We start from the raw sequence: 23126 nt of genomic DNA, 5'->3' as shown, positions 1-23126 counted from the left end.
TGCTGAATCAAAGTAAAACAAAGCAAGCAGCTTAAAACAAAGAATTTTAAATCACTTGTGAGCCTTTTTCTACTGTTTCTGAATAGCGCCATTACATTTAAATTGTGGATATGGCAACCACCATATCCACAAGCAACTATGCACACAAAACGGTTAACTAGTTTTTAAAGGAGGCATGGAAAACCATCACTTCAGCAGATCATCTACAGTTCACATAAAGAAAACATGAAAGTCTTTATTTCATTTTTTTTCATGTCAAGTTCAGTAGAAGTTTTTACAAGTTATTTTCTAAATATTTGAACATAATTTAGGTTGTTAAATTGAGGCGTGCTCCTCAGACTGCAACAAAAACATGATTTTTCCTGTAAAGGGTTTTGAATACCACCTATTATTCTGCATCTGTTCCTCTGATCCCACTTGTAATGCAAGTGTCATTAAGTCATGACAAATTATTTTGGTGCTAAGGAAGAATATTATATTAGCAACTCTGTTAGTTAAGAAACCATCAACCCTTTTTTTTAAAGCCTTCTGCTACTAGTCAACCAATAACATTTACTTAGAATTTCATCTTCTGAAAGAACAACTTTTTAATTAAATATACAAGCATGAACACTGAACTCAAAACACAACCACTTCATGGCAGTACTTCAAATTCAAATACATGCGGCACAAAACCAGGTATGGGTTCCTTTATTCCTTTTTCATCCAAAATATCCCATATCATCCAAATGTAAAAAACTGAGTATATAGTGAACACTATACAAGTCCTAGCATGATAATCTCAAGGAAGACTAACTACAAATGAAGATATCTTTAGTCTTATGAAAAGAACACTGTAACCATTCTAATTCAGATATAATTCTTATACTCAGAAGAATTCAAACTATTTAAGAACATGTTTTTCAACAGATCCCTCACATCCCCCATTTGCTAAATAGTGGTATTCCATAGAGGTAATCTGATACAAAAAAGCTTCACCTAGACACTGCCGTACAATAAAACCAGACCTTCCTACTAAAGAAGACAAAAAAGAAAAAAAGAGTAATAGCCAGTTCATGATGGTAGAAGGGATATATCAGAGCAAACTCAGGAAGATAAAAAACACAGATGCAAGCTCACAAAACCTTCTTCAGTTGGAAGGTGTTGAAAAACACAGCATTGAAAACGTTTAAGTCTGAGGAAAAAAATAAATTATGGAAAGGTTTTTTTTTCCCCACCACAGTTTTTTTTTCCATCCCTGCTTAGCCCTATCCTTCCTGAGGACCCGAGTGGACCTTTGTCCACTTAGAGCAAAAAGTTTGCCTAAATTGTTTCTAAAGACATTTGTTTAATAGACGTAAAAGTAGGCTGAAGTGAATTGAGTGGCCAAACATTCACCAAAACTAGGAGGAGAGGGGAGGCCGTGACAGTATTATATCTTTATTGGATTTTTCCCTATTAAATCATTCTTCAGGAGACTTGTAGCTGCCACTGCAATTGCTCCTAGATATGTGCCATAGTGATTTACAGGGTAGGGAACTAAGTCCTGGTAAAAATATTTTGTTTACACATAAACTGTAATTATTCAAAGCTAAATACTTAAAAGCTCCTGCTCAGAAATGCACATAAGTATTAATTTTTAACATAAATATAAAAATTAATGTTAAAATTAAATACTATTAATAAATTTTTACATGGTTAAAACCTGTTCTAAAATTACTGCTGTTTTTCCATTTCCCCCAATCACCAGATTTCACGTGTCTGAAGCTCTGACTGCAGAAATCATGAATCAATGTACCTTAGTTCCTTGCATATCCTTCATCTGTTATCTTTGATAAATTCTTCCTAATCATTCAGTGTCCAATGCCATGGTCTTTTGGTTAGCCTCTTCTGACAGTTCCTCTATAAAGCAGGTACCATAGCATGGCTTTATTCCTGCCTTTTCCCTATCTCTTTATCTCTTTGAAAAAAAACCTTTAGAAAACAGGGTCCCTGTTGGAATTTGTCTCAAAAGTAGAAAGATACTTGCTGCCATACGTTAAGTTACTTGCTTTCAAAGGCATTTTAGTGACTTATCTCTAACTTAGTAGACATCCAAACTTTATTAGTATTTTTCAGTTTCATATATGGATATAGTTACACATATTACATATACTGCTCTATAGTCTGCACATTTTTAATTATCTCATTTGGTCTGTAAAAACAGATTCTATATTTCCAATTCAACATCACTGTGAAGATATATGAAGCGATATATGAGTTTGCCTAATGTAATGCTTGAGTTGAAAGCTAGTGGGATTCTTATTAAGTTTACAAGTTGTTTCTCCTAAAACTAATCATTAACCTTGTCTCATTTGTAATACAAACAATGTTCCAACTCCACGTACATGTTTGAATGGGTCACCACATAAAAACATTAATTCCTATTGCTCTTTCCAGCATGTATCTATCTATAGAAAGGCTTTTTGCAGAACATTTCTTCCTGCTTTAGACTACAGTACTTTATGAAGCCAAGACATTGCTCTATAAAGGCTGATTTTAAAATGTTTTTATCCTATTTCTTTGTTCGGAATCATATTTCCATTTAATTTCTTATGCTTTCTCTTCCACAGAAGCTTTTCTGTTTTTTATTCTCATAGTTCACTATAGCATCTCATTCAAGCTGTATTTTGATGAGGGCAATTTTAATATCTTGTGATCATTTTGCTTTTGTAATTCATTTTCATAATGGCAATGGCAGAAAGGAAAGAAGAGCACTAAACATGAAATTACAGTAACAGGATCTAAGCCTTACTCATAGCAAGCTTCCACTGATGACACAGATACCTCATAACAAAACATCTGTACATCTTGCACACTCCAATTTATTTTACAAGTATTCTATAAAATGTGAGTTCAGGACTTACACTATTGCCCACTGGAGGATAAACCTGCTCTGGATATAGACTAAGGGCCAGACTATTACTCAGGGTCAGGTCTTGCCAGATTTTTCCCCTAAGCAGGAAAAATCCCTAGAGCTGTACAGCCATTTGCCACAGACAACCATGACACCCTTCAGGTTATATATCCCAAGTTTCTCTTCACGTTCCAAGGATTCACATAACATACATCAATACCAAAAATTCTTCTGAATTTACATTATTCCCTTGTTTCTGTGCTAGTATGGAGGCCATATACCCCAAGGCAGCAAAAAGGTCTATTCTAGTGGAAGTCATTAAAAGAACAATTACGAGAAAAAGTTTAAAAAAAAAAAAAGAAATACTTACCAAAAACAGTTCTAGCTGGAACAGATTCCTTATTTATCCAAAACGAAACTTGAGAGAGGATCACGGTCATAATGCATGGGATATAGGTCTGAATCATGAAATAACCCATTTTCCGTCTGAGGTGGAAATAAACTGTCATAACAATATATTCACCTAAAAGAAAGAAAAAGAAAAATATTTTTCTGAATGTGTATAAACTTTGTGTTGCAGAATAACTGTTTCAGACTCTCAACTAGGATTGTTTAAGATGATGCTATTCACATTGCTTAACACGCTCAGAAAGATATGTTCTTTAGAAAAAGAATGAATGAAACTTTTAAACAAAAAATCCTAGAAATGATAGGTCGTTACAGTGCCATTCAAAAGCTGATGTCAAAAATACTGTAAGTGTACAGCTAATACTGGGTTTAATTTTACAGTATAAGCACGATTTTAAAAACCCTTCTGGCAGCTATTGAAGAAGAGAGTCCCAAGAGACAAGTTACCTACCTACCATAGTATCTATAACATCGTAGTACCTACCTGCCAAATAAAACAATAAGAACAATGATACACATCGAATGTTATGCAAGCATCTCAGCTTTTTACTAGATTTATAAGTCAGCATCACTATGATAATGAAACAAATACAAAAATCATTGAGAAGAATTAAAAACACTGTTTATCTAAAATGTTATCATATTAAGCAAAGAGACAAAAAAGCAGTTTTACCATGAACTGAATAAACTGTCTAAATAAAGCACTATAGAATGAGTCTTTTGGGGACAGCAAGGAAATTTTGTTGTTAACTCATAATAATCAATATGCTGAGAAGTAAATTTCTAGTGTATTGCAAAATGCCATTTTATCTTTGAGTACAATACCTGTAGAGCAATAGATCAAATATATTTACATTATCTGTTTCATTTTGACCATCTCACAACACCTAAACCTGCTGATGCTTAGAAAATTATTCAAAATTTTAAAAATATTTTGGGAATGAATATGCTTGTTTATCAACACACTGCTCATCAGTGATACTTCACTCATTTCGGATGCCTGTAGTTACCATTTGCCTTATTTCTTACAGCAAAAATCAGAAGTATCTATTGTGACTATTGCATTTGTGCCTATCCTTATCCAACTAGAGGGTTTTTATGGCTTTAATAACCCATTCTGTATGCTGTACTTCTATCCCAAGCTGTTTGCACCGCCAAACAAAGGAAGTCTTTTGCACATAATGTGGATACAGTGCTGAGAAATTACTTCCTCACCCAGGCATCCTCTTGACTCTTCAAACTGCATTTTAAGCAGTGATTAAATGCTCATTTTGTCCCTTGGAGTAATGATCTCATTCTAGCTTTCTGAAAGACTGTCACAATTTACTGTAATGAATCTGCAAATGTAAATCTCAAGGACAGAAACCTAATTCAGATTTACGCTCTCAGCCCTCAGTACATACCCTATGACATTCAGTAGAATAACTTACAGAAAGAAAAGGAAAAAAGCTTTGGGCAATGTTACAGGTTAGTTTTACCTCAAGTTGATTTTTACTGACAAGATTCCTACCTGTAATAGATTTAATAGTTTCAGAGGATACCGTATGCCCAAGCAGGTCATACTGAACTAAACTGGAAGACTCCTCAGGAACTTCCACTGACTTCTCAGGTCCTTTTGTCCAGGTATAAATCATTTCACTCTTTGGATAAGCATCTACAACACAGCATCAGTTTGCATAAACAGGAAACTTTTTCTCATACCTTACTAAGAGCCCAATCCAAATCTACTGAAACCAAACAGTCAAACTCACATAAACAACTTTAGAAGATACCCTTCATGCTAAGTTATTCCCGAAAGCCACCCTCAGAGGAGAATAAACAACAACTAAGACTGTATGTCAAGTGTTACACATAAATTCAATTCACATATGAATGTGAAGACTAAATGCAAGGTCTTTCTGGATCAGCCCCTACTGGGCATGCAAAGTTTATCTTTATTTTAGCAATTGCTATCTAAAATTTTATTATTAAAATACACTAATCTATAAAAAAGAGCATGTACAAAGAGGATACATTTTGAAGATTGGGTGCACATTTCTTTACAGAAAAGAATGATTACACTAAAAACTACAGTATTTTAAACTTCTGTTTAAAATATTTTAAACTTCTGTTTAAAATATTTCTACTGACCTATGATTTCCAGCAAATATTTTAAAGTTCTGTTTAAAATATTTGCTGGAAATCATAGGTCAGTAAAAAATTCACAAGAACACACAAAGAAACATTTTACATTTAAGGCAGAAGACATAACTTAGGGCTAGCATTCAATCCCTACACAGTCCAAACTCCTGTTAAAATTAAATCAAATCAGTCTTACATTTGAAATGGCTACATGTTATTTCAAGTTTCACTGCAGGAAATATCAGATTAGTGTTCAGCAAAATTTCTGCCGGCTGGTGATCCTGCCTGAAGAAATATGATGCCTGTGGAGGAGCCCCCACTATCAAAGTACCCCTATCATACAGCTGATACCACAGTAAAATCCTTCAGCACCTGGTCTCCAGTCTCACTGTAACAGGCACTAAAAATTGTATCAGAGCAGTGTCTTTAATACCCCCCTTTAGGTTGACTACCTAGCTGTATAAGGTAATTTATGCTAAGGAAAAACTACGAGGGTTCTACAGCCATTTGTGACTTCAGAGCTCTGGTGTCAAGGAAAATAGAATAATGTCCAGCTACTGACTACATCAGAGAGTCTAAAGCAGAGAAGTTAGTGACCAAGAAGTCTTGTAAGAGTGACAAGATAGTTAATGGACTGTACCAACCATCCCCAGGGGGTCTCAGAAGTCTCTGCTTTGGACTCATATCAGGGAACCATAACTACCTCCCTTGGTTGTTCTGCAGCATCTTCCAAAATGTTCCTTTTAGTCAAAGTTTGGATGTTTTGCAAAAATCTACATCTGATCTCAAAGTATAAAAGTCATCTGCACTAGGATTCTTCTCACCAGTTTAAAAACTATTTATCTCATCTAAACTTGCCATGCAGACAATTACAACTAAGGATCAAATCTCTGCACATAACCTCCACATCTACCTTAGGATGCCAATGTACCTCCACTACCTGTACAGAAAGGCAAATAACCTGCTTCCTTAGGTGCCTTTTACCTGAATGTTATAAATTGAATTTGTCTTCTCCAGATAATCACTTCACTAGGTATCCAATTCCTTATTGAGAACCAAGAAAAACTATATATTTCAAGCAACTGTGTAATCAGAATAGTCAGGTTTAACATAATAGCTGAATCACTGACTGCTTTTCAGTTCTCTGGGTTTAATTTTTAAGGTCCTAAATAAAATTCCCAAGGAACCTAACAGGAGTTTTGTCTGCATAGGGATTGTGTATCAAGACATATCTGTATATATTCAGAAAGCCTAGTAATTGCTCAAAATTTACTTCTACTATTTAAATGCTGTATTTACAAGAAATTTCATAATTGCAACTTACAACTCCCAAATTTGAGAGGACAAGCATGACCATCCATGGGAAAATCCACTAATCTCATGGGACACTCTGCACTTATTGTAAGCCTATAATGGAACAAATTAAATAGTCTCTGGTTGCCATTTTGTCTGGGCAGTATAACGTTTGCATACAGTAATTGTTAGAAGTCAAACAAACATATTAGATACCTCATTGTGTACAGGATGGTGCCATTTCTCATTATTCTGAAGAGTTTATTTGGGGCTGTCATATTATGTGCAACAGACTTTTTTCCATTCCTGAAGAAAGTGTCAGGAGTCCACACCTTCGAGACCATCAGGTTGTTAAGTCTTAAAATTTCAATAGGGCCATCATATTTTAATCTTTTATCTATCCATGTTTGACGAAAGAAGACATCCATTGTATATTCCTGTATTAAATTGCAGAAAAACAAAGATCACGTTTGCATGTGTGTTTCCTGTAAAAGAAGAAATCCCTCAGGAGCAAAGAAACCATTAGTAAAGAAAATACCAAGTCTACTATATAAACATATTTCCACCAATTAAAGTAAGTGTCTTGTGTACTTCTTAATAGCTTAATTTCTTATATTAGTCATATCAATAAATTACTACACGTTTAATCGTTAAGGAATAATTTATCTAATTAGGTTGCAGGAAGCAGGCAATTGAATTTGTAATCAAGTATATAACTGGAAATAAAATGATCTCTGACAAGAAGTGTCAACAGATTCTTAAAGAAAATATATCCATCAATTTGCTGCTGCTGTCTAAATTAAAAATAGCAGGACAAACAATTACTTCCACTTTAAAGTTAGGAAAGAAAACTTAATTTCATCTCATGGAAAGTAAGCTTTTAGCTGAGGAAAGCTAAATAAGTTCTTTGCCATGCCCACAAAACATGGATAATAAATTATATGTAGACTTGCATACATACACATTTTTTTAAACTATGTAACTATCCCATTAACCCTCAGAAAAGCCATACAGATGCTCCAACAAAAACATGCAAACAACTGCAGAACAACACGGGCACATCATGAGAAATAATATGTGAATGAATGGGTGAAGGAAGCATTTCTCATCTCAGGAAGCTAAAGCATTTCACACAAAAAAACCCCATCATGTGGCATTGAAAAAGGCAACATGGAAGGCTTTGAGTCCTTTTTAACTCACAGTTGTGATTTTGTTAAGCAAACAATGTTTTCTGACTTTGTTTCAAACTCTTCTGTATAATGTTACCATTGAAACTACTTGTCAGGCCATATCTATTTGCATTCGCAATGAGGCACATCTACTGGTGTAATGCATTTTAGGATTATATCTGTCTTCCATGACTGTATCCTTCACTGTGATTTATAGTTAATCCATGAAAAGTGTCTTTTCTAGTGTCATGTCTTGCTGGTGACTTCATAGCTCACAAGTAGTAGTTTCTGTTATTAGCTTCTACGTGACAGATTTTGTAATGTAAGGTTTCAACCGCTTTCATTACACTGGGTACCAAAGCAACTAAAAAGACATTCTGATCATCCCCTGTACTGAGACCATATCACACCTCACCGTTGCAGTGAATTTTCTGAGTGCAGCCACATTACATTGGGTCACTTATGGATACATTAACTAAAAAGTATTCCAAAAACAACCCCTGGATCCTTCCTGACTAATATAGCCTCCTAACTGAATAGCCTCCTAACTAATTCCTAATGATGAAAGAGGAAATATCTGCTGTAAAGTCTCCTTTTGCAAGTTCCTTACCTACCTTCAGTCCATGTTATCACTTCTGTCTTCTCCAATATAACTAGTAACTTCCTATATGCCACCATGTCAAATGCTTCAATGAAACCTGAGAGATGCCATGCAGCCCTCATTGTAGTTTTTAGGCACTTATTACTAGATTTCCTTACTATTTTCAGATTCTTGTACCCCTTGTCACACTGATAAGCATCATACTGTACATGACAACCAATGAAGGGGTAAGATGCATTTCAACATCAGACTGCTGTCACAAATGTAGCCCTTGAAAAAATATTTTGCTATCGCATACCTTCCACATGATAGAAGCAAATCAGGTACACCACAAAGTGAATGACAACACTATATGGGAAGAAAATTACTACCCTGAAACTACCTTTTCCATAAACAAGTTCAGTTCAGCACACATATGGTTGTGTTACTTCCATAGGATTTCTTGAATAATTTATAAAAAGAGAAACTACTGTATGATTTAAGGGTATACTACTGTATTTTAGAAGTTGATGAGAGTTCTGCTGGATTTGACCTTGAAAGCAAAAGGCATTCAGGCCCAAATAACAGAACATGTAAATGTAACATTTCTCCTCTCTTACTATTTCATGCATGTCACTTGGACGTTCAATTTCTGCAGATACCTATGAAAACTCTTATCAGTCAAACATTTGCTGAAAGCGATGCAAAAAGGAGCATAAAGATCAGCAAAGGGTATTCATCTGAAATGAAAATGTCAACAAGTATTTGTGATGTCATTATTATTCACCTGAGAATAACACAAGTTTCAGAAATGAAAAGCAATTTCAAAGATATTACACGTTTTCCCCACAAATAGACTGACTTAGACACTCCCTGGAAGGCCTGATTCTGCCTCTACACCATGAAAATCTGTTTTAAATCCTATGAAATGAATTTCTTAAGCCAGCCAAAACTCACTGAAAGTGTGACCAGAATCAGGCCTGATAGATCTAATTATAACTTGTAAATTAAGCTGTTACTAATCTTGCCTAATTTGCATGATTGACAGAACAGTACAGATGAAGCATCCACTCCTACTGCAGTTAATGGTTTCTCAGAGCCAGGAAATGGCATTTTAATCTCAGAAATACATACCATTTCTACATCAGAAACAGGTCCAAAACTGGTGACATATATATCTGTTTTGACTTCAGTAACAGGACCTAATGTATGAAAAGGAAGTGAGCAAGAAAATTTGAATTTTGCAGGTCAACAATTCCCATAAATGATCCTGGCGTGTGAACAGTTACCGCTTTCAGGGTTCTGTGGATGAGCAAGAGCAAAATGCAAACAAAGGTCAATTCAAGATAAGTCTAGAATAAGAAGCACTGCTCAATTACCTTTACCACATAAGTAAATCAAAAGCAGCATTTCCATGCAAATCCCCATTCAGCAAACTAACTTTGACCCAGTGACTAAGAAAACTGATGCCAAAAAATTAAAAGGCTCACTGAAAACACCATGCTAATTAACAAAAAGCACTGCATTCAGGAAATCCACTTTCCTCATGGCATTTATTACTAATATTTGGTCCTACTGGTAAAAACTAGACTACAAACATTAGCATGCCATGCACTGGGCAATTTAGTATTGCAGGATCAAGAACTGCATCCATATCCCATGATGTATTTAAGTGCTTTAATACTAACATTCAAAAGAAAAGTTGGATGTTCAAGCACTTTCGAGAGTCTGAACCTATGTCCACATCCTGCTACAAAGCCCATCTTGAAAGAGCTAGAGTTATTTAGGACATTGTTAAATAGAGGGCACTGAGTAGAGGTCTTGCACTCTCACAGCTGCATACGGCAAATCAACCATCAGAGAAAGCAGTTTCACTTTAATTATCATTTCCTTTACTACCTTGAAATTTCAGAGGGGCATTCACTCTACAGTTCCCCTTAAACCAAAGAACACACACACTAATATCACTGGGATTTAGGTCTGTTCCCAATGTAAAAGGCTAGAAAGCTGCTAATCATTACCAGCTGCTAAGATGATTCTGTGATCAAAGCAATAGCTAACAGTTTAATTCAGGTAATTAACTCACAGCATAAATTAAAAAATTAAAAAAAAAAAAATCTACTGACGGTCTTACCAAACAGTATCTGTTTGAAAAAACAGATATGATCTACAAATTCACAACCAGTTTCTAAACCCCTACAACTCAAATTTCTAAAGAGGATAAGTGGCTCACGTCTGTTAATTCAGGCTTTAACATAGTATTTGCAATCTAAAAATGAAAGGAGGAAAGACTCAACAGGGTTAGCAGCAGAAGAATATGTCCCTCTTGAAAAGAAAAAAAAGTCACTCTTTACAGATGTCACTTTAAATCAAAGGGTAGAAGGAAAAAAAAAAATATGCAATGGGAAAACAGGGAAACTATACTTCTTGCACCTAGAATGAGTCCCAAGCTATGAACAAAAAATAAAATAAAACCACGTAAAATAATTTTACTAAAGAATTTGAAAATTATGTAGAGAAGAACAGCTAAGAATTTTTCAACTAAATGTCAAAAAAATGACTGCTGGAAGCTAAGTTTCATAGACATTTTTTCAAGACATAATCTAAGGAAAATTCACTGTACAAGAGTTGGTAGCTCAGTGGTCCTTGGAAAGTAGGATAGTTTGGCATGTCTGTCTCGAAGAGGTTTTAAGAAGCAACCGCCAGGTTCCAGATAACACACTTTCATACCACACCATTTGTTTTGCAGTGGGTTGCTCTCTGGACACGTCAAATGGAAGCTGCTCCCCTTTCTACAAATAAAAAAGTGTTTATTAGGTCAGGGAAATCCATGAGTGTTTGGATCATTCATTTTACTGACAACGCAGTCCAATGACATTTCCTGAATATAACTATTTCTGGAGAGCAGAAGAGCTCCAAGAGATTAGAAGTGAAGACATTCATCTACAGTGTTAGAAAACAGGAGAGAAAATAGAAGAGATTTAACTGCAACTGACCTCCCATAATCACACTACCACTGTAATTTATCTAGGATTGTTTTAAATATATAAATATTTATTTCACTTGAACTTGAAATATTTCTGAAATCAGTTCTATAGAAATGAAAAAAAAGTCATTTTCTCACAAAGCTTTAATAAGAAAATGCAGGAATTACTCTTTGTTGCTCAATAATAAGAGAATGATGAATATTGAGTGCAGTTCCTGCTAGAATCCCTTTCAGGAACTGAGAGCAATATTCAGTATTCTTTTATTATTGAGTAACAGAGACTAGTCCCTGAATTCCTTTCAGGAACTGCTTTACTTGTTAGTTCTAAGAAACTAAATAGGAATAGACCTGAAACAAACCCCAACCTTTAACTGCTTTTCTTCTGGTGGTATATTCTTTTCTTTAGCTCATAGAACACTGTAATTTTCTAGCCATACCAACTTGAGCAAAGGGACAGATTTTTCCCAGAGGCACAAGCTGCTTCTCCTCAGACACTGATTTCTTCTGTTTCATTAAACGATTACAGCTTCTCAGGAATAAGTATTTGGAGCCTTTTTGCAGATTTGTTTTTTGGAGTTTCTCAGAAAGAAGGGAAAAGTTAAGACCAATAAGCTAACCTCCAAATCTTCAAGCCTATGACTTAATGCTATTAGAAATACTATAGCAGCAGCACAGGACTAAAACTATGCTTGAGTTCACTCTTCAGTAACTGTTATTCTGTTCTCAAACATTTATTATTATGACCCATGAGAAAGAAGGAATCAGGAACTCTCAGACAATAACAAGGCCACAAAATAATGTTTACTTTTGGTTGCTTGCCCAACATGATGGCAGAAGAGTGACAAAACAAATGTTAAAATCACATTATAGTCCACTAGAAAATGGCAGATGAATGAGTATCTAGAAATATTTTAGGCATCCTAACAGTTATCCAGCTAGTACTGACATACAAATCCTTGCTTTGCAGCCAAAACCTTTGCCAAACATTTCAATGTCTGGTAGGAGCAAATACAGCAGCAAGAGACAGTGAAGCTGATTATCTCCCTAATGCTTTCTCTCCAATTGCAGCCGTTTCATGCTCCACATCTTCCACCTACATTGGCCTTAACAGTAATAAAATGACAAATCTTGGATTTTCTAGCATGTCCCAGTACTTAATGCCAACCCAGGAGTATCTATGGCGACACCAATAACTCTCTCTTATTCTTCTTGTTCTAGAAGAAAACGTAACTCCAGTTGGTAACAATAGTGGGGGTATAAATAGTGAGTCATGCTGCTGCTTCTTTTTTAAACTATTATTAATAGTGGGAATTCCTGTCAACGAGGAGGTGATCTGTAGTCACCTAACCTACTTTTACTGGTGATTTAAACAGTCCTCCAAAATAAATGTGTTGCACCACTAAATCAGCTCAGGTTCTGCAAGCAGAAGATCCTATCAGAATCCCTAACACCCTATTACTGGCAATAAAATGCAGTGAGTTGTAAGAAGGCCAATTAACTTTGAATGTGACCATTTGGGCTTATCCCTCAATGGATGTTAAGTATCTATCCACCATAAATCTTTAGGAATGCTGAAGAACTATTTATAACATACCGTTGTGTATTTTTATGTCAATGAAATAGGAGGAGAGTCCTACACACTGCAGTGGGAACAGTTAAGTCTGAATCACTGCTTGCAAGATAATACACTTTAAAGAAGCTCAAGCAGGATTAAAAGCAACCCCTGCAAAAAGCCAGAATAGTTCAGTGGTATAGATGTTACATGTGGGTTGAAGAAGCGATGCTGGGCCGTAGCCCTGTGAAGATGAACATAAGACAGCTCTCCCATGCATTTTATGTCAACATATGGGTTGAACTGCAGCACAGCTCCCAAGGAAAGACTTTGGGCTCCATTAGTGCCGCGTCTCCATAGGCAACTGTCACTGCAGAGATCTCCACTGTATGTAAACAGTCAAATCCTGCACAAGCTTTCTGTGTATTGCAAATTTTGCCATCAAAAATCACACAACTAAACGGGAACATTAACAAACAAGTCTGTACAAAGGTTTCAGCATGCAAAGTACAATTTAAATGCTAAGTGCAGTTATTGCTGCTATTATGAGATCAGTCCCAGGATACATAAACCACATAAAATTGTATTACATCAGTTCCTACAGCTACATTAAAAAAAAAGTAGTTGCTACAGATTTTTTTTAAATATAACTACATGTGAAAGATTTGGTGCTTTCTCTTTCCAAATTCTTGCTTCCTGAATAGGGTTGACATTTTTTAAATGAAGTGGAAAAAAAAAAAAAAAAAAGAAAAGAAAAAGCCATCATATGAAGCATGTTCTCTTGTTTCATTTTATCAGAGAACAGCTGAGGACACCTGCTATAAGTAAGAATTCTATTCAGAAGCCAGAACAAGTAGGTAGGGCATTTTTAAAAAAATTAAAGTAGAATTCAAAAACCTGGGCTACATTCTCTACCAAAAGACAACACAAAAAACACGGGAGCACACAATAACCCTTGTCTCTATGTATGTTTATCCATCAGCATGTCTAAACCTGAAAAGGAGAAAAAATACCTCCAGAAATTAGGAGATTACTGATTTTTTGCCTGTTTACCAGCAGATCATCTCTGCTGAGACAGCCAATAAGCTTGATACTGGTGCCAGTTTTCATGATGTGTACACCTGTCTACTAAGAACTGGACTATGAATATCAGCTAATTTTATACAGATCACTGAACAACAGACAGATGGTAATGACTTCAAGGATTACTAACCTGGGCCAAATTCAAATCCATCACCTACAGGTATCTAACACCATATCCTGTTAAGCTTTGAGTCATCTACTCTCACCAGCTGAGGAAGACTGGACAACTGCCTGAAAAAAAAATGACCAGCTTCACTTTACAATGCTCACTTCAAGTCCATTTGCAATCTAAAAAATAAAAATAAATTACAATATCTATTATGCTGAGAAATGGAACCTTGAAGGAACACGTGAGTTCCTAGTAAGGGCAGATAATCATGTAGATATTTTTATTTTCTCTAAAACCAGAAAATTGTCTTTGCTCTTCAAGTGTACTCTGTGTTTATTTTCTGATTAAAGTCCTGCATTGACAGGAAATGAAACTCTTCAGAAATGCTGTTCATCAGCTGAACATCACACAGCCTAGACAGGGCTGAGAAGCCCTCTCCTACCCTTCCTATGGGAGACAATAGCCAATATATTTAATTCCACCAAGTACTCAGGTGCATTTTCACAGGTATGAGATCATGAGAAAGAATATGAAAAGAGAAAGAAAATAAAAAGGGAAACGAATGCACACAGTCCTGTTCCTTCTACTCATGAGTCAGTCTATGTGGCAGTTTTCAAAGAGAAAGCCACAGAGCTAACACCATTTCAGTAGCTGATAGTGAGACTCAAAGCTCATGCCAGACTCTACCTCACACAACCAAACAGAACTCAGGAAGGGAAAGGGCTTCAGCTTCCACTGACTGATGGGCAATCACACCACAATGAGCCAGTACCACACTGTGGGCAACACCAGCAGCTTGTGGTTAGCAGGTTTCACAGTCAGTCAATCTAAGACCCTTGGGCAGGAGGCAAGTCACACATCACCATCTTTCTTTGGTCTGGCCACACACTTGGCCATTAAAGGCAAGACACCAGAGATTAGATGTTCTCTAAAAGGCACAATTCATTAAAATGAGCAGATACATGGCAGCATGCAGTGATGCTGCCCTCATCAGCTTCAGTCTCTCTTTTCCTTCTTACTTCCCTAAATCCTGGCTTAAGTGTGATGAGATACTGTATCATGAAAGTTTCAAAGACACCATTACATTTTTTAAAGTTACAATCCAATACAGGTTTGAATGGGCTCTTGCAGGCTCTTGCTTATGTCAAGAGTTGCTCAAGTACAGTCTGAAACCAGGCATGAGTTTAAAACAGCAAATCAGACTCAGGCCTTTTACTTCAAGTGAATAATGCTCCTTTCAAAGACTTTGGAATTCTACTGTCACTTTGAAACTAATCACCAAAAAGGTAGCAAGGTGATTTTCAGAGCAAATCCAACTTTTTTAACTTTCTATAGTTTTCCTCCATGTCATACACAAAATTTTTAAAACAGATGAAAACTGGAGACAGGGTTTAACTGGAAATGCTTTTACTTCAAACTTTTACAGCTGAATCAAAATAGTACTGTGCTAGTACTCTTGAAGTTTTCCAGCAGATAATGCTTTTAATTGAGGACACTACAAGCAGCTTCTGTAAAATCCCTGTTTTTATAGAGTGGTTTTGACCAGGAGACCCACTTAGATTACAAATTGAACGCTGCAATTCCAGATAATGATATAACCAAGCATGCAGGTCAGGGAATGAACTGACTTCATTTCCATCACACTATTTTCAAACAGCCAACAGCATTACTTTATTCATTAGTCCCTAAACACCTTCCCTCTACTAAAATTCAAAACTCTTATGCATTTAAAGTCTTCCTGACAGCAGCTCTGAGTTTTTTTTTCTTTCCTACACAAAACTGCCTATTCTGCTTTGTTTCATTAAATTTCTAGGTGACATTTCTTTGCTTCTGTCTTGCATCTTTAGATCCCCTCCCTCCCCAACTTAATGGGAACTTTCACTTAAATGATCTTTAATAAGCTTTCTCATAAACCCTTAGTGTCTATTACACTAAGCACTTTGAGGTTTGGTAGTAAGTGACAACAACTTTTTAGGTTTATGACATTCATAAAGTGAATTTTTAATGAAAGGTGTTAATTCAATGACATGGAGAACTTCATTCTTATATTAACCCTCAACATACGCCATGCTCCCATATAAGCACCACCAAGACAAGCTTCCATATACTCCACTGAGATTCCCCACTCTTCTGGGAGACGACTTCCACATTTGTAAGCATGCTCAAGAAATTTAACTTCTCCTCCATAAATACCATGGAGAATTTTGATCCAGTTTTTGGAAATCTCCAAAATCAAACATATTCTACTTCACTCTGCACGCAAAGAATCTTAATGCATTGTTATTTGTGATAACTCTGGAATATACCAGCAAAATCAGAATATGGCTACTTCCCCAAGTCTGATTTTAAAGATAATTTGCACCAGAATTAGAAATATTTCCATTAATTTGAAGTTTAAAATCAGCATCAGTCAGACCTCTGTGACGCCTTTTGTTCTTAAAATAAAACCTCCGTTTCATTTCAGGCCATGTGGAAACTAGACAGTAAATCAGCTTCAAGAAGAAAACAAAAGTAAGTATTCTACTATACTTTCCATCTCTAAATATTCCCATCCCCTATGACATTTTGTTTGCTACCTATGCTATAAACTAGCGAGTGACCCACTTTTAAGATATAAATCCCATTTGTCATAAAGATTTATCAGCATAAAACCCCCAAAATATAGGGAAAAGTTGATTCTGATATTCTATATTTCAATAACTAAGCCATAGTTATTACTCTGAGTAATGTCAAAAAATAGAATTTGATCAATTGCAGAAATTTCTTTCTTTCCTTGGTTTTGTTGGGGGTTTTTTTCCAAAGTTGTTCCTCAAATCAGGTGAAGATAATTTTCACTGTAAGGAGCTAAGGAGGCAAGCATCATTTTCAAAAACAAAGTATTTTTCACCCATGTTTTATTTAAAAGTTCAAAACTCAAAGATGAGTTGTTTAAATCATACAAATGGTTATAAAGAAGGAAGAAGAAAGAAGCAGTACGATATCCATTTTCTGAAATATTCACCCAGAAGTGTTTTCCCCAAGCTGAAATATGAGAGTTTTTTTCCTCCCTCTCTCATTTATTTTAATACTGCCAATATGAAAGCTCAAGAAGATACAATGAACTTTTTCTCCTTGATTGCATTTTGCTGAAAGTCTCCCAACGCTTACAGGGGAAGAAGTTCTACTCTTGCAAAATATTCTGCAAAGGACAACTGTATTAAAATGAAAATCAACATATATTACATATTTAGTAGTTGTTTAATTTTGGAAATCTGATAATGCCCATAAAGCATCTTTGCTAGATGACTAATTAGTTGGCATTCAACCTAAAATGATGCCAAACATAGCACATCTCTTGTACACGTGCAGAAGTGTCTGTAACCTCTCCGCAAAGACTAAACTGCAAAAGGCTATCAGTTCCCAATGATTTCTCTGGGTGTTAACAAATTTAGCTTCCTTCTCACTTAATGTGTAAGCTAACTTCAGAAGGCCTCGCTTATTCAATACACTCAAAATAATAAAAGAGTGATCAACGGTGCCAGGTGTTGTCCTTTAACAGCCACGATCATGCATGTGAGCACTGTATGTGGCATGTGGGGAATGTGTTGGTATACATGTCAGTGTAGATGGATCACGTGTATGAAGAAGGTACTTTCAGAGGAGGAAGAAAGTATTTCGCAACATAAACCTACGCAAGGATCTCATTCAATCTTGCATAGGAAGCAGCCTATAATACCCTTGTTATAGATTTGTGCATTATAAGAAGGGCTGTAGCATTTCTTCATAAATCTTTTTTTTCCTACTTTTAAATTTACGGTTTTAATATCTTCATTTCAGATTACAAAATATTTTTTTATTTTGCCTGGATTTTAATGATTTTTGGTTCCAAGTCCCTACACAGAAACATTAAAATCAATAAAGAACAGCAAGTCTGGCTGCCTCTTCAGCATCACAAAACTGCATCTTAGCAGCTTGGGGTATCAGAGGCCCCAAACCCCCACATGCAGAGCATAGGTGAAGGCAAATTTGAAACTCCTCCACATCTAATTCCTATACAGCAATTAAGTCTACCACTTCTAAACCAAAGCTGGAATTTCAGCAACTGTGGTAAAAAACCGGTGTGCTCAGGCACCTGAGCTCTGGTTTTCCCTAACTACTGGAACAGAACCCATCAAAGACCTAACCTCTTAAGCTGGTTAAAAGTACACTTGTTTCTATTAGGACCCGACCGCGGCATTTACAGGTCAAAAACTGTCAAGAAGAAGAAGAATCTGGATGTTAGACAGGACCCTCCATCCCCATGAAGCCAACGCACACTGCCTTCAGGGTTTATTTTCCCTCCAGCGCAGCAGCCCGAGCCCGGGATGTGGGCAGAGAAGCGAAGCGGGGGATGAGCCCGGGACCGCCCCAGCGGGGCCCCCACAGCCGGGACTGCGCAGCACCCCCGGCGCTTTCGGGGCCAGGAGCTGCCTCGCTGCCGGCCCTTCCCGGAGAGCTCAAACCCCGGGGCGGGGAGTGGGGACACACCCCCACGTTTTCGGTCAGTAACGGGTCGGACGAGGGGTGACCGCTGCGTCCCCCGCCCCTGCCCAGCGACCCCCTGCCCGCCGCCGTCACCGCGCCGCCACCGTACCCCCGAATCCCGGTCGCAGCCGGTTGTCATAGCCATCCAGGAGGCTGTTCAGGATACTGGTGAAATTCTCCGGCCACAATTTCTCCTCTTTTTTGCTCTGCCCGGGCGGCCCGGTGAGACTGCGAGGCAAAGAGGGAGCGGGTGAGCGGAGCCGCCGGGAGCCCGCGGGGGACAGCGGCACCGGGACCGGCCGCCCGGGGCCCCCCGGCGCCGCCGCCGGGGTACTCACCACGTCGCCAGGCACAGGCAGTGCAGGAGGGCGATGGAGAGACCCGAGGACATGGCGATGGCTGGCTCCTTGGCAGAAACCATCTTTGCATGCCATACTTCACGCCTGGGCACGTTAAGCGCCTCGTCCGGGGCGGGGAGGGGGGCGCGGGGCCCGGCGGGGGGGCGGCGGCCCCCGGCGGTCCCACATGCGCGGCGCCCCGGTTGCCAGGCGCCCGGCACGGGCGGAGGAGCGACTTTCCCCGCACCGTTAACTCTCTCGGGGCAACAGGCACCGCTCCCGCCGCGCCCACTCCCGCCCCGCCCGCGGCCCCGCGCTCCGCCCCGCGCTCCCCTCCCGGCCGGGGCCCGCAGCCCGCCCGCTGCCGTGCGGGGCGGAGGGTGGATGGGGGCGTCGCGGGGGTGATCGCGGGGGTGATCGCGGTGCCGAAGTCTTCGTTCGTCCCGATCGCCTCTGCTCCCGGAGGGGGGAACAAAACTGAGAGCGGGGGCGGGAGGGGGTGATTAATTCCCCGGCGAGGGGGATGTTGGAGCAGATGGGAGAGGAGCCGGGGAAGGAGAACAGGAGGGGAAAAGGAGCTCTGACTTCAAGGTTAAAACAGAGCACACCTTTGCAAACCAAATGGGAGCGAGTGGGTTATCCCAGGTTTCTAAAAGCAAAAAATGCCAGAATAAGTGAGTGTTTTTATATTATATCTCGGTTTTTTTCTTTTTTCTTTTCTTATCATTCCTATAATTAGGAAACAAGATTTGGTGACCCAAAAAATTTCCATTATGCAAGGTCTAAGGGATTCTGCAAGAATTACAGTAAAATCCACTCAGAAGTGTTGGTAGTCTGTCACAGGCTATTGAGATGGTTGGGTGGAGTGGGGAAGAAAGGGGGAAAGGAGGAAAATGGGGGATGTTCTCCACACAATAGGTATTGGCAATAAAAAACTTGTTTTTCTGATCAATTGTGCTGCAGAGACAATTATTTAGGTTTGGAAATCAGTGTGCATGTCAGTTTTAATGAGGATGGTGAAGTTCATCGTGCAGGGACACTTTAGGGCAGGTATTGTAATTGACTCAAAGACTACAGTACTGACATAAAAAGGTTTTATTCATTACTTGCTACAGTATCTTCCAGCACTGAAATGCCTGACTATCTTCAAAACTACTGTACACTTGAAATCTTCCTGATTGTACTTCAGAGCTTGTTCCAGCTAGGGTGCCCTTTGCTGATTCGTTTGAAAAAACAATTAAAGCTGTGCTTGAAATCCATTTAGCTTGCTGACGCTGTTTATCTTTCAAAAAACTCAGTCTAGGCAGTCGGTTCTGCTTCCAATTTTAAAAGCCCTATTTAGGCCTCTGCAGATTACTAGTCTGCTTCCTGAGATTCTGACAGTATCTTCATCTCCTCACTGCCTTACAGGATCCTGTTCTGACTGCCTTACTGGATCCTGTTCTGACTGCCTTACTGGCATGACAAATGTTCTGCTAAAACCTCCCAGAGTGGGGCAGCCTGGCTATGGACAACATGCACATTCTGTGCAGTATTTACAAGCCTGGACAATGCAGACGGTAGGATGTCACACCAAGGTCACTTCAGCTCCTGTAATGAGGCTCTGGGAGCAACCCATTTAACTCCACATACAGGTGAAAACCAGCATGACAGCCAGAGTCCACTGCCCTGGCTTCATTAGCAAACTGGTCAGGAACAACAGAAGGATGGATGCACAGCTCTTCAGGAGTCTGATTTCACTGGAGTCAGATAAATTTGTCTGGGTTAATCAGCCACTTTTGATTTTCTAAAAAGTGTTGTGACTTGTTTTCCTGGACCAATCTTCCGCTCTAGCATGGCCTATGCCAAGAGGATACTTAGAACGGGCCTCCAGGAAAGAAAGTCTCTAGTTTTCTCCCTTGCAACAAAAAGTAATCCCTTGTTCCAGAATACTGGAAGTATTTCTAAGTGAGGTTATCTCATCTAGAGACATCTCAGTAAAATTTTGCTGGCAGAAGCCAAACTCAAAAATTAAAGCAAGGGTAATAGATGGTAATGGAGAACTGGGCAGAATCCTGGTGGCTAGTCACAGACACGGAGCAAAACATGGCTCTAAAACAGTCACTTCTGGCAGCTGCTGAGGAAGAAAGCAAATAAGACCCTGGCAGAGCCGCAGGCCCCCTTGTGTTTAGACTGTTTTATTACCTTCCACATATGTATAGACACCTGTGCAAACTGAAATGGAAAAGTCAAGTTGTTATTCACTAGTAATGATCTCACCACATGAATGTCATGAGAAATGCTATCACACAACCCCCTCTCAAATCCATACCTGGAGTCAATAGGTCTGCTACAGGCAGAAATCAAAGAAACTCACTCCATTACCTCCTTTCATCAAATCTAGGAGCTGAGCTGGTCTTTGAATGATTTCTAAATTCTTTAGAACAAAGAATGATATTATTAATACCTTTTGCCTCTTCAGTACAGATACTTCAGTAAAGTAACCAAAGTAACATACAGTAAAGGTAACATCAGGTTACAAGATTTGTGGACATGCCATGCCAGGGCAAGAAGTACTCAAGGCTTTTAAGAAGATGTTCATGTTGCTTTTTCTAAGAAAATGTAAACATAGCGCCCTTTTGTCACACCCAGCCTGCCTCAGGTTGTATTGGTGTAGGATCCAGGTGCCATGTTATTTAGCACCTACAAGTGCTAAAACTAAATAAAAAATCACTTTCTCTAAATCTAGAAAATTAATTCTAACATTTCTCAAATTTATCAGTGGTTAACATCTCCCTTAAATCCAGCAATAACTATCAAGAACTCCATAAGACTAATACTAAAACCAGAGATCATTGTCCTTGATATCTGAAAAACTGTGTCATTTGTAGATTGCTGAAGCTTTTACAAAACTAGGCTTGAAGAAAAGATAAACCAGTTAAAAAGAACAGTAAACAGTCTTGTAAGCCAGATACATCACCTCTGAATATTTGTTTATTATTTCTGATATATGCATTGCTCTGGTTAATTTCAATATTTTTTGAATTATAACTTAAGAGCTATTCTAGATTTTTTGCAGTGTATTTGTAGTATAGACACACAAACTCCCAAGGTGCTTGTCTCCAGCAGATGTGTGCTGATTTGAAAAATACTGCTTCAAATGGTCTTTGATCTCTTCACAGAATATCTGGGTTATACCATCTCTCTAAAAGAACTTGGTGACTCCAAGAAGGATATAGTGGTCACAGGCTGGATTGATGGTCTCTGAAAGTGTTTGCTGAATTCAGCATTTTCCCAGCTTCTCCAGCTTTTACCACAATTATTCCAAGATTTCTCTGAAGAAATCTCACCCATCGGGGACTATTGTAAGAAGGGACTATTTTTGCCAGGCTCCATATGCTCAGAAAGCACTTGAATTTCTTAAATAGATTTTTTATTTTTTTTGTTACTGTCCCTATGCTGATGTATCCTACTAATGATTTTTGATGAAACAGACAATCTGGCCAAGCCTCAAAAGCAGTTTTATCCAGAGTTATGGATCTTCAAGTATAGCTTAATCATTTTTTATTTGTCACAACACACAGAGAAGCAGAAATTTTTTAATCACTATTCCCATTTCTATTTTACCATCAGATTAAGTGGAAATAGAAAGGAAGTTTGTTCTTTTCTTGTGGAAGACATTATCTAACCTTTCCAGCTTTGGATTTTTTTCATTTGGATTTTTTTTCCCTTTTGTAAACTATAGGCTCTATCAACACTACAGGCTATATGGGTAAATTTTAGGTTACATTCTTTTCCCCAGCAGATTTCATTATTCAGCTGATTTTGATATGATTTACTTCTGGCATCAAATCTCTAAAGATTTGAAAGCCTATATGAAAAAGACTGTGAAAATCTTTAATACCCAGCTATATGTTGCATATTTAAAAGCCTCTAACTTTTAGAAAAGAGAAGATAAAACTGGGATCACTGCCAAGCATCTCAATGTTTCTTTACCTAAATAGCTAAGTCATTGATTTCTTGGATTTTTTACAGTTTCTACCCATATCAATAGAATTTCTTACGGTCTTGATCAAACGACTTGTCTTCCCATACATCCTTTTTTAAAATCAGGGGTTAAGTTTCCATTC

General features: G+C 38.0%; 1 protein-coding gene across 6 annotated transcripts in view; it reads right to left on the bottom strand.

The window, feature by feature from the left end:
- The window catches only part of GABRA4 (gamma-aminobutyric acid type A receptor subunit alpha4), a 48525-nt gene extending 29253 nt beyond the window's left edge, over positions 1-19272 (bottom strand). The window contains exons 1-7 of one of the 6 annotated variants that reach the window (XM_064652905.1): positions 19018-19272; positions 18789-18907; positions 9581-9648; positions 6914-7134; positions 6729-6811; positions 4794-4937; positions 3246-3398 (exon numbers count right to left, since the gene is read on the bottom strand). In XM_064652905.1, the coding sequence (XP_064508975.1) occupies positions 3246-3398; positions 4794-4937; positions 6729-6811; positions 6914-7134; positions 9581-9648; positions 18789-18907; positions 19018-19100 (871 nt within the window). In that variant the 5' untranslated portion in view covers positions 19101-19272. Of the gene's footprint in view, positions 1-3245; positions 3399-4793; positions 4938-6728; positions 6812-6913; positions 7135-9580; positions 9749-14197; positions 14299-18788; positions 18908-19017 lie in introns of those variants that run through there. The other 5 variants (XM_064652900.1, XM_064652904.1, XM_064652901.1 and 2 more) reach the window with 5 other exon arrangements.
- Positions 19273-23126: the final 3854 nt, after the last annotated feature.

This window comes from Pseudopipra pipra, chromosome 4 (assembly GCF_036250125.1).
Source record: "Pseudopipra pipra isolate bDixPip1 chromosome 4, bDixPip1.hap1, whole genome shotgun sequence".
Classification (NCBI taxonomy): Eukaryota; Metazoa; Chordata; class Aves; order Passeriformes; family Pipridae; genus Pseudopipra; species Pseudopipra pipra.
The sequence above is the reverse complement of the archived record's forward strand: the minus strand, read 5'-3'. Positions and strand labels throughout refer to the sequence as shown.